This window comes from Bombyx mandarina, chromosome 09, assembly GCF_030267445.1.
Source record: "Bombyx mandarina strain Sakado chromosome 09, ASM3026744v2".
Lineage (NCBI taxonomy): Eukaryota > Metazoa > Arthropoda > Insecta > Lepidoptera > Bombycidae > Bombyx > Bombyx mandarina.
The window spans coordinates 8,800,322-8,813,571 of NC_143216.1; the positions used below are offsets into that span (position 1 = coordinate 8,800,322).

At 41.3% G+C, this 13,250-nt stretch overlaps 1 protein-coding gene across 1 annotated transcript; it reads right to left on the minus strand.

Annotated features, from left to right (window-relative positions):
- Window positions 1-4,594: 4,594 nt before the first annotated feature.
- LOC149502332 (uncharacterized) lies at window positions 4,595-6,780 on the minus strand. The gene is made up of 2 exons (XM_089729983.1): window positions 6,276-6,780; window positions 4,595-4,653 (listed from the first exon to the last, which is right to left on the minus strand). The coding sequence occupies exons 1-2, from the start codon at window positions 6,778-6,780 to the stop codon at window positions 4,595-4,597; spliced, it is 564 nt and encodes a 187-aa protein (XP_089586109.1).
- Between the last annotated feature and the right edge of the window lie 6,470 nt (window positions 6,781-13,250).

The following is a 13,250-nucleotide window of genomic DNA, read 5'->3' on the forward strand; positions in this document are numbered from 1 at the left end:
AATGCGGAGGGAAAGACTCTGCTGGGCCTGCAACCTAGATCGCTGGGACGGCGACAACAGGTGATACCAGGCCTCAGTAGCGTATGTGAGGCGGGAACGGACGTATGTCTTGTAAATGGCGAGTTTGGTCCTGGTCGGAAGCCCGGACGCAAACACCGGTCGCAACAAGAACATGGCCGCGCGAGCCTGACCGATGACTCGGTTGACGTGCGCGACCATGCTCAAAGAGCGGTCGATGTCGCATCCGAGATACCGGACCGTGGTCCTGAACTCGACATTCACACCTCGGAGGCTGAGTTTCTTTGGGACGACTCTGATACGGACCGGACCATAGAGTAAGGCCGCGGTCTTTCCCACATTGACCGCGACTCTCCAACGGTCCAGCCACTGGGGCAGTAAATCCAAAAGCCTCTGCATCCTCAAAATGGCTGCAGAGGGGAACGGAGAGGACGAGAAGTAGGCCGAGTCGTCAGCGAACAAAGCCAACTTCACGTCCTCCTCCCACGCCCGAAGGTGACCCTCCAGGGTGGGGATGTCATTGGTGTAGAGGGCGTATAGGATAGGAGATAGGACACTACCCTGGGGAACCCCGGCCGTAATGGGACGCACGGAAGGCCGTGCGCCCTCGACCGCGACAAAGAAGGTTCTGCCCTCCAGATACGACCCGAGCAGTCGCACGTGAGCGTGCGGTAGGCCCGCGTCCCGCAGCTTGTGGACCAGCCCCTCGTGCCACACACGGTCGAAGGCCTTCTCGATATCGAGAAGGACCGCGACCGTGTATTGGCCCGAGTTTCGCCGGTCTGCCAAGTGATGCAGGACACGGGTCAGTTGCAGAGTCGTCGAGTGGCCGCTTCTAAAGCCGAATTGCTCCGGCCTGAGGAGAATATACGGCGATATTCTCCTCAGGAGCAGCCGCTCGAACAACTTGCCCACGTGCGAGAGCAAGGTAATCGGTCGGTAACTGGAGGGCTTTCTCCTGTCCTTGCCGGGTTTGGGCAAGACGATGATCTTGCCCAGTTTCCAAGTTCCAGGGAAGTGTCCTACCCGGAGAATGGAATTAAACAATCGTGTCATTGCTGACACGATTGAGGGAGGGAGGTTTTGCAAGGCGAGGGGAGGAATACCATCCTCGCCGGGGGCTTTGCGCCTCTTCATCAGCTTGATGAGGAGGCGCACCTCGCTGGGAGTGACTAAGTCGTCATCTCCCAGCTCGACTCCCGGCGATTCCGGTTTGAGGAATTGGATTACACCCTCTGACACCTCGCGATGGAATGCAACCATCGAGGGTGCAGAGACATTCGGAGTGAACTGCCGCTCCAGCGAGTTGGCCAGGACTTCGGCACGAGCCATTTTGTGCGACAATAGTCACTTGTTTTTATAGTAGAAAATAAGGGTAGCCTAGTCATGAAGTTTCTTGAATACCGTCTGAAACAGTTGTTGATATGCGTAACATCAAGGAAACAGTTATCTTTAACTGTTCTTAATTAACTAATGACGTTGCGCTGACATATAAAATAAGGATAGTGAGTCGATGAACCGTTAACCGAAGTTAATAGATATTAAAATGTCGTTATCCTTTTGAAATTAAGTTCGAAATCTTAATAGTATTATTTTTGTTTTTATTGCGTTGATGGGTGGGCGGGCTTACGAACCACCTGATGTTGAGTGGTTACTGGAGCCTATAGACATCTACAACGTAAATGCCGCCACCCACCTTGAGAAATGAGTTGTAAGGTCTCACTTTTAACAGTAAAGCAGCTGCCCCCCCCCACCCCTTCAAACCGAAACACATTACTGCTTCACGGCAGAAATAGGCAGGGTAGTGGTAACTACCAGGGACGTCTTAAATTAGGCTAGGGCCCTTGGGCACACAAGAATTTGAGGCTCTTGCAAAGTAAAAAAAGATTTTTTTACTGAGTATGACCATTTATTATAGGTAATCAAATACAGTATGATATAATATGTCATTAATGATATTAGAATGCTATTGGTTTTTTGGTTACGATAATGATAACGGAAACCGTTATCGTGATCGCTAGGTGGTGTACTTAGTAAATTAGGTAGTATCCGTTCGGAAATACTATTAATTAGTACAGTAGGAATAGGCATAGTCATCGATATAATGGCGTAGTACATGCCTTGAAAGTACCTTCTGATAAAATTACTGATTTGTGAAAAAAGTGTAATGTGCCCGACAAAAATGTTTTGAGAATAAATGTGTGAGAGAAATTGTCGATCCTTCGGGGCCCCCTGAGAATGGGGGCCCTGGGCACGGGCCCCGTGTGCCCTTATGGTAAAGACGGTATTGGTAACTACCCGTGTGGACTCGCAAGACGTCCTACCACCAATAGTAGAATCTTAGAACGCCTGTCCCACTCCTCAGAGTAGGCACCTATGACTGCTTCATTGAAAAAATAGACAGGATAGTACCTGTAGCTTACCCTGTCACCCAAAAGAAACAAAGAGATCCACGTGTGTGCTAAAATATTCATGAACCAGAACCACGTGTCAATAGCTAGTTTCCTCTTGTTATAAAATACTCGGTAAGATGGAAAATTATTCTGTTTAATTTGGATTCTCTGCGGTTATTAGCATGTAAATAGCTTTTTCGTATGAATTTGAAGGTTTTGTGGATTTACTAGAGGTACAATTTTTTGGAGTTATTCATGTCTTATTATTTTTCGCTCTTCATCTCTGGCATATTAGTAAATGAAACCACTGGTTGAAAAGAACAATTAATTAACCTTCAATGTGCATCGAACGAAATCTGTTAGTTTATTGTTCATACCCGTACACAGCGGTAACCCATTATAATCAGTTGGAACGTGGGTTCGTCTGCTATGGATAAAAAAAAGGCTGGTACTTTGCACAGAGAGTGAGTCTAGCTGTCCAACAAGGTAACTCAGACAGTATCTTGGAAACTGTGCCTTCTTCAAACTCATTGGAAGATTAGTTCTACTGTATCAATTGATTTATGTTAAATTAATTTGATTTGTTAAGATTATTGACATAATTATTGAGATATGAAAAAAAAAGTTTAGTATTGTAATATCTCGAAAAGAAAACTACAGAGTTTTTTTATACACTTAAAAATAATTTGACTATTTAATTTTACAAAATATTCTGTAAGAAATTATTAAATAGTCTCTTTCATTCTCAGTTTCAGGTATTACGCGAATGATGAGTTCTATTTTTCAATACCCCAATGTCCCTTGAGTAGGCGAAGCAAATATAACCGAGGTAACGCGGACCTCGAAATGAAATATTGCTTACTGTTTTATGTGTCGGTATTTTTAAACTTATTCATATTTATAGTAGACGTATAGTAGATTTTAGTATCAATTTCACGAAGTACCCATATATTCTAAATAAAAAGTTGTATATTTTTTAATTACGTTTCCTGTGGAGCTAAGAATTGTAACAAAATGGAAATTTGGGCATGCTAGTTTTTAAATGTTTTGAATTATGAATTTAGAGAGGAATTACAGACGCAGGAGCTAATCACTTATGATCTGATGGTCCTTATGGAACCATTAGATCCAATAACCCTTGCATTAGATGCCTTCCGCTCTAACACTAAGAGTAGAGACCCCGGTAACCGTACTCTCGAACTCGGCAAAGAGTTCGTCGTGCAACCTAACCCATGCATCAATCCGCTGTGTTTCTCGTCGGATCTTCTCAGCGGGTCGTGATTCCGCTCCGGTAGTAGATTCACACCAGTAATGCTTCAGTCATAAAAAAAATACTTTCCTCGGTTTTATTTTTTGGCATAGACACTACTAGTATAGTACAAATTATAATATAAATATAATAATATATAGTAGATATGCCCCGAATAGGAAACTTTATTCCCCTTGAAATATCATATTCAAAATAGTAGAAAGAACGAAACGTACATGTAAATCTTATGACCCTTCTAATGACTTTTAGTGCATATTTTTTGTTTAATTATTCATTTGTTTTAAACTTTAAGCTTTTTATGACGTTTGTAGTTGATTATATACAGGATTATATACGGGATGCCCTTCTTTTCAGAATATTATGTTCATATTAATGAAAGCTATTAACTCTTTTTACTACATACTCGTGTTGTTTTTCAAACTAACTAATAATTATAGAAAACATTTTCAGCCTGCTCTAATAATTGCTTAATCATGAATCTTCGCAATTTTTTATTCTACTGATGACGATTCAATAACACATTATTGACTTGGAATGTTGGCACTATTATTAAGCTTAAAAATCATATATCGATTGTTAGGATTGTTTTTTTGTTTGTTGAAAGCGCTCGTGCGTCACTTCTTCGCGTATGTTAAAAATGTGTATAGCTTAATAATATATTTATTGACAAATAGGTATGTATAAAACAATGAAAACAATAACAATAAACCACGCAAACTACGAATAAACATTTCGTAATTTAAAATGTGTGTTTAAAAGAATCTAATTCGTGAACTATCAAACACGGTTTTAATTATTACGATACTTCTATGTTTACCGTTGTTACGTTTTCGAACGATCGGTCAAAAGCGATGCACGTTCAGGAATATAACTCACCCGTTTTAACGATCACAGTTTTGCGATTGTTCCAATTTCAGATCGATTCATAATATTGACCTGTGCGTATTGATTGACTACCAATAACGTCTCGAGCTGGAATTGCGAACAAGAAGTAATAATAGAGACAATATTTTCGCGAATCTCGAAAAATCGCGATGGGGAAGTATACAACAAAGGTGTGTTTGGAACCTGTGGTCACCCATGCTCGGGGCCTTTGTGGTGACAGTCCCAATGACAGATTAAAATTCCCCTCCTGGCTGAGCTTCTGCTCGCCCACCTGTCCTGGTGAAACTGGGAAGGCCTCCGAGCCACCAGTGATACTTCAATCATAAAAAAAAGGTTAAAAGTCATCGCGGCTTAAAGGATACGATGCCCGGTGTACCGGGTAGCGATACGACAGTGCCAGTGTTCAAATCACACAGAAAGGTAATTTATTTTTGTAATGAAATACGCACTTAACGTGTTCACGAATGAATACCATGATGAAGGACTACTCGAAGAATTCAAACTATTTATTTGCGTAATTTCTCACAGTGGAGCATATTGTGAGCCCACACAGATAGCTAGCACCACCTTGCCTATTAGAGCAGCGAAAAATTACATTATTTGATAAAAAATCATAATTGTTAACGAATCTTACTGAAAACGAAATAAATGTTATCTCAAAAAGGAATACCACCAGCCTTGATGTTTACTGGAACCCATACACGTCTATAAAGTAAATGCGCCACCCACCTTGCGATATAAGTTCTAAGGTCTCAGTATAGTTACAACGGCTGCTCCGCCCTTCAAACCGAAACGCATTACTACTTCACGGCAGAAATAGGTAGGGGTGGTTGTACCTACCTGACTCACAAGAAGTCCTTTTTTTTTTTTTTTTTAACGCTGGGGAATCCATTTACGGATACCCGGTCGAGGGGGGTAACGGACCGGGTTATGTCGGACTCCGGCGCCTCCTGAGAGGAAGAAGGGGAGAAGAGAAGGACTGAGGTCCTTCACCTCCCCCAATTTCTCACAGGAGACTACGTCTTGAAAAAGGCGCGCGAAGCACTTGCCCCGCAGAACGACTACCGACTAAACCCCATCGAGCTCCACCACACCGACTACACGAAACTTACGGTACCGCGATGCGCGCCGAAAGTCTCGCCTTAGGCGGTACCCGTACTGATGTTAAGACGGGGTTTCATCCCCGGGAAAATCCCGTAGAACTTCGTCTCGGGAGACACACCGTGAGCGGCGCACAGGAGCCACCTTGCACCGCTTCACCACCGGACCAACAGTCGAGTGCCGGGCGCCCCCGCACCCGGCACTCGATAGTCCCTACGAGGGCTGAGCGGCGGCCTCTCGCACGCGCCGTCCACCCCGCCTTCTGCGCTGAGGAGCCGAAGAGGGATCCCATTCCCTTTCGCGCTCCTCAGCCTCACGAAGCGCCATGACCAAGTCACAGAACCCAGCCATGGCCTCCCACGAACTCCGGTCCTCTACCATACGGGCGACGATAGCCCTCAAAGAGAGGTCCTGCCCCAACACCGCGACGAGGTTTCGCCGCGGGTGCTCCCACCGTGGGCACGCTTCTAGCGCGTGCTGGGCGTCATCGTTCGGGTGCCCGCACTGGTGGCAGCCCGGATGTGGCTCCCTTCCGCAGACTCTCCACAGATACCTCCCAAAGCATCCATGCCCCGAAAGGACCTGGGTGAGGCGAAAGGAGAGCTCACCGTGTCGCCGGTCCGACCATGCCTCCAGCACAGGCACCAGTGCCTCGAGCGTGCGCTGACGAGTGGCCGAAGTTCGGCCGAGCTCCTCCAGCAAGCGCTCTCTCCATTTGGTATACGCCAGACCACGCGCAGCACGCCTCCATCGATTGACAGCCGACGGGCCGGGTGTCCGTTCCCGAGTCGAGGACTGTGTTCTCCGTCGGTATGTCGCGGCCAAGATTTCGGCCTCGAGGTCCCACGGTAAGGATCCGGCGAGGGCACAGGCCACATCCTGAGAGATGGTACGGTACCCCCTGATGACCCTCACCGCGAGCGCCCGCTGAGCTCTGAGCAGCAGAGCCGCGTTTCGCGCGGTAAGTGCGGGTGACCACACGGGAGCACCGTACAGGGCCATACTGCGCACCACCCCCAGGTACAGTCGCCGGATACCGGCACTGCATCCACCGGTGTTGGGAAGAAGACGGGTCAGCGCACCCGCCGTCCCCATCAGCCTTGGAACCAGCATTTTGAAATGGTGGTCGAATCTCCATTTGCTGTCCAACACAAGGCCCAAATACTTGAACTTCGGCTGGACAGCAATGGTGATACCCCCGACTACGAGATTCGCGCCTTGAGGCGGCCCCTCCCGAGCCGAGTGGAAGCACACTGCTTCGGATTTATGAAGGGCCACCTCGAGGCCGAGTCTCTTTATTCGACTCACCACAGTCGCTACACCTGCTACAGCCAGGGTGGCTGCTGACCGGTAGTCGTCTCCGCGGGCCGTCACCAGCGTGTCGTCAGCGTAGCAAACCACTTCGTCACAAGAAGTCCTACCACCAGTAATTACGCAAATTATAATTTTGCGGGTTTGATTTTTATTACACAATTTTGTTCACCGTCTGTAGACGTGAACATATCGTGAACATTTGTTGAGTACGTATTTCGTTAGAAAAATTTGGTACCTACCTGGGATTGGAACACCGGTGCATCGCTCAACACGAATGCACCGGACGTCTTATCCTTTAGGCCACGACGACTGCAGAAATAAATATAGTAAAATAATTACACTAACGACTACTACAATGTACCGTTAATCTTGGGATGAAAATAAATATGATAAGCAGCAAACGTACGAGCTTAGTTAAAAAAAGATCGATAGAGACAAGCAACCTCATCTCCGTACAAAGATGCCGATATATGCGGCCGACTACCGTAATGACTAGTACATCGAGAAAGGAGTCCGGTTCATGGTTGGTTGGACAACAATGCCCGGTTGCTGAGAGCGGTGAGATTTTGTTTATTTTTACTATTACTGCTCCGAGCAAAGCTTTTATAAGAGAGCATTGCACCGCTATTGTTTTTTAAGTTGACTCCATCCACCCCTGTTGTATCTACAAAATAGACACAAAACCCAGAACATCTGTATAAGTTTTAATGGATTTGATACTTTCGTTCGTTTAGTCCTTTCTGAAGGCTATTTAAATCTTTAATAGCATGCGCTGCGCCTTCTCCTAGACACACTAAGTCATCTGTAATTGAAATATACATTTTTGTATTATGATTATTTTTATATTATATTATAATCATTTTTATATACTTAAATTATTTTAGTAGTTAATTATTTTGCTGATTTGTAGACTTGTTTGTGCTTTAAAAAAGCATAAGTACGGCCTAGCTTGGAGCACTGTTCTCATCTCTGGGCCGAAGCTCCTAAATACCAGCTATTTACTGAGAACTTAGAACTTATATCTCAAGTTGGGTGGCGCATTTACGTTGTAGATGTCTATGGGCTCCAGTAACCACTTAACAGCAGGTGGGTCCTGAGCTCGTCCACACATCTAAGCAATAAATAAATAAGTTGTATTCTGAGGAAATGTTCGAAGTCATCCCTCCATCTTCTTTTTACCATCGTTCCTTTTACGTTTACTTCCCACCACCTGGAGTTCGCATCGTTCGCAATTCTTTTCTAGAGATTTTTATTGCCACATACCATCCTACTCAGAAATAAATTCAGAGATTTTACTGTGCACTGTGATGCACATGACCTTCTTTAAACAAGGTTTGTAGAGAGTACTCAGGAGTAGACAGCGACTCGGCTCCTGGCATAGTTAACGTCCATAAGCGACGGTAACCACTCATTATCAGATGGTCTGTACGATCGGCTTCTACCTACAAAGACCATAAACAATAGTACAAAATACTTCTTACATATATAGTATATTACGATATCTTTTCCGTTTTCTCAATTTTACCAATTTTACTAATAAGATAATTATTATCTCCTTGCATTATAAAGCTATCTATTTATAGCATCCTCTATAGTACGTCAAAGTTTTGTTACGAAGAACAAAAGGAATTTCTAGTGCCAGTTAAGTAGGCTTTGATAAAGAGAAACATTTTTTTTGTACACAAATACTTAAATTGAAAATAAACAATAATATTATTTTTGTTATTTTAGTGTACTATTTGTTTCCGATTAAGGAAACATTTAATTCATAAAACCAATATTTAAAGAGCTAAACACAAAAACACAAGTAAAGTTTAGTAAACACAACACAAGTAAACACGTAAAGTAAAGTTGAAAAAGAGAAAATGTTTAATAATACTCTACTGGTGGTAGGACCTCTTGTGAGTCCGCACGGGTAGGTACCACCTCCCTGCCTATTTCAGCCGTGAAGCAGTAATGCGTTTTGGTTTGAAGGGTGGGGCAGCCGTTGTTACTATACTGAGACCTTAGAACTTATATCTCAAGGTGCGTGGCGCATTTACGTTGTAGATGTCTATGGGCTCCAGTAACCACTTAACACCAGGTGGGCTGTGAGCTCGTCCACTCATCTAAACAATAAAATAAAATAAAAAATTATAATACATAAATTGAATCGAAATCTCGAGGTGTCAGTGATTACAATAGAATTACAATAATTGAGCGTAATCTAGTTAACCATGAAAGTTCAAACACTTATTTAAAACTTTTTTACAGTTTAATCCTGCGTGTTTCATTGTCAGTGAGTAGGAAAACTGTAAAGTGTTTGAAACGTTTAGTATAATGACAATAAAAACCGCGAGATTAAACCGTAAAATTATTTTTATTCATGTCTATGATTCACGTACTTTACAATTCTAAATTATTTCTTATTGATTATATCAATTAAAAACAATTCAGTATCGAGAAAACGACAAATTCTCTTGTAAAAAGATATTTTTGCCCTAAATACCGAGAGTAAACAGAGTATGTCAAACAGATATTCCGAGAATTATGTATTTGAATATTCGCCTCTACCAGACTAAAGGTCACAAGCGAAGGCTTTACATAAAAGGCAAATTAATATTATGTAAGAAAGTAAGAATTTCATAAGGGCACAGAATAAATGTACTGATAAATCAGATATCAGACAATTTCTTCTACATAATAGTGCATTTAACAAAATGCTTATTGAGGTTTACATAAAATGTAATTCGATTAGAAAAATAATTCAAAATCGTATTGTGAGCCCCACGGATAGGTGATACATAATTCTACCATAAAACGTTCCAGCTTCAAGGGTGTGGGACAGCCGTTATACTATATAGTTGAGACACTTAGACCTCATGTCTCAAGGTGGATGGTAGCATTCATTTTGTGATGTCTATGGGCTTCGCCAACCGCTTTACATCAACCAGGTAGACTGTGAGCACAATCATCCATCTACGGAATAAAATAACATACAATAATATTGTATATCTGTACTGCCACCGAAATAAGTTTTCTGCGTTGATTATTCAAATGAAGATGTACAATCAAATTAAGCATTAATTGTACTAAACAAAGGCTATGTTTTGTACCTGTTTTACGTAATCTGTCCCTTTGTGTGAAATATAGAATTTCTACAATGTGACTTGGGCGTACAAAGCACTACGATGTATATATATACATAGCATTGTATTATGTTAGCAGACCTATATCAAAATAAATGATAATTTAATAAACCCGATAAACATTTCCAATACAACATATTCGTTTAAAATTTTATCGTTTATCATTCGTGAGAATAATTAATTAAGTGGAATTTTCAATTCTCGATCGAAATGTTTCGAACAATGAGGCGTAAGTGCAAAAATAATTATCAGTAGCATTTAAATAATCTCATATTTGGAAATATAACATAGATTTAATAAATTAAGCGGCATTGGGCTCTTTAAATCTGTACGGGTTGTTTTCGTACGTAATCCCTCCTGTCTTCCCCAATAGTGTTCTTTCTGGTTTGATTTTACGGGTCCTGGTTTCAGTGGCTGAATTACGTAGTACAAAGTACAACCTAACGTCTCATAATTTATTTTGTGATGGTCAGTGAACTCGTTGCTAATTCTATACTAAAAACAAAATAAAAAATTCAATGTTTTTTTTGTCAAAAATTTTACGCCCGCATGTACATTTGATCTCACGGTCTGCTCGGCAAGCACAGACAAACTTCAAATGACGTATGACCTTTTTGTACAGCAGACGATCTGAAGCGCTCCATTTGAATACCTAGGCGTCAATGAGAGCTTGGAGACTAAGAAATTTTAAAAAATCGCCAAGTTGGGAAAACGGTGTCTACGATGGAGCAATGAGTTTGATTAGATTAACGGACGCTCACCCAAAAACTATTAAAATTGATTAGCCACTTTCATCAAAGGTTTGCACGTACATTATAATGACTCAGTATGATACATACAGCGGTTTTTTTTTTTATTGCTTAGATGGGTGGACGAGCTCACAGCCCACCTGGTGTTAAATGATTACTGGAGCCCATAGACATCTGGAACGTAAATGCGCCACCCACCTTGAGATATAAGCTGTAAGGTCTCAAGTGTAGTTATAACGACTGCCTCACCCTTCAAACCGAAACTGCTTCACGGCAGAAATAGGCAGGGCGGTGGTACCTACCCGTGCGGACTCACAAGAGGTCCTACCACCAGTAATGAAACCGTACTGTACCGTAAGTAATTTAAAATACAATAATTCATCAATTATTCAGTAATTGCTGTCCCCTAATTTTGATGTCAATCAGTTTAACGGGGCATACTTTTGAACAGAGGTGTCTTCGGATAGCCTGACTATAGGTTACGCTCATTTATAAGAATAGAGGTCCCGCAGTAGTCAAAATTCGACTATAATTAATTGGAATTGTAAGTTTGTACACTTATGATTGTATTTTATACTTCTATAATCATAAATTTCGCCAAGACTACACTATAAAAATATTAACAAAGGCAAACAGTATTTAATATATTCTCAATTTGACAACAGACGCCAAGAACAAAAGTTTTACAATAAATAGTATGCATGCGTGTGAGCGTCAAATACATGGTATAGTGTATGTAATGTTTTCTTTATTGATTTAATGCATCTTTTATGCATTATTTTAAAACAATATTAGCATTGTGCACTTCTTCTCTATATTCTCTATAAGTGTGGAAAATTTCATACTCCTCCGTCGGCGCAATTTTCGTAAAAAGTGATACAGTTTTTGTTTTTGCTTCACGTATCAATATATAGATAATAATTCACTACTACTGTCACATCACACACTACTATTACAATAATATCTAACAAAAGTTCCAAAGGAAAACGTATATCGCTATACGTTGGTTTCAACAATTCATTCGCCTTATAAATTCCAACGAAATATTCGTCTCGCATGCAGCTAAAGTCGCAGAGATGCGGAGAATGCATTCAGGATTCATTTGCACGCACCAAAGACTATAAAAAGTTTCGATATTAGAAATTCTTCTTATGTACAAAAATAACACAAATTTTATTCTTTTAGAAATAAACATTAGGCAGCGAACTTCGAGTTAAGCTATAAGATAACGTAAGCTTTAAGATGATGCCTGCACTTGCAATTATTCGGCACTAAGTCTTCAAACTTGGAACGCTTGTCTAAACTTCTGCGTTTAATGAAATCGTTTGAGTCCAGTAACTCAACACATTCACCAAATAAGTTCAAATGTAGACAATACTGCATACGTAATACTGGTGTATGTCAATAGCATTATGATAGTTTAACATTTATTAACAAAAAAATCAGTTAATTTTTATGACGAATTATCTCAAACGTTCGCGTTTAACGTGTGGTACAGACATCTTACAAAATAATGGACATTTAGACTGCATTTCTCAAAATGCATTTACGTTGCTGTATATCTGTGAGCTCCGGTAATCTTTGAAAACCATATCCACTTACGTAATTTTTCTAATGAAATACGTATTTAACAATTGTTCACGATTGACTTCCACGGTGAAGGAATAACATCGTGTAATAAAAATCAAACCCGAAAAATGATCATTTGCGTAATTACTGGTGGTAGGACCTCTTGTGAGTCCGCACGGGTAGTTACCACCGCCCCGCCTATTTCTGCCGTGAAACTGTAATGCGTTTCGGTTTGAAGGACGGGGCAGCCGTTGTAACTATACTGAGACCTTAGAACTTATATCTCAAGGTGTGTGGCGCATTTATGTTGTAGAAGTCTATGGGTTCCAGTAACCACTTAACACCAGGTGGGCTGTGAGCTCGTTCACACATCAAGGCAATAAAAAAATATATAAAAAAACCTAGATTATTTGATACTAAAAAAACATATTTTTTCATGCTGTCCAACAATAAGCAAACAATACCTTTTTTTTTTTTTATTGCTTAGGTGGGTGGACGAGCTCACAGCCCACCTGGTGTTAAGTGGTTACTGGAGCCCATAGACATCCACAACGTAAATGCGCCACCCACCTTGAGATACAAGTTCTAAGGTCTCAAGTATAGTTACCTGAAAGCATGATAATATTTGTACATTATTTGTATGATTAATAACTCGACAACATGAGAATATATTGTGCATAAATAAAACTAAGCATTTGCCTTGATCGATTAATGTCTTTTTGCTAAAGTAAAGAAATGGATGGTTTCACTGTCGGTTGACCTATTTATTCTTGTGACCTGAATAGAAGTTGACGACTGAATATTGTTCATAAAATGCTGATCT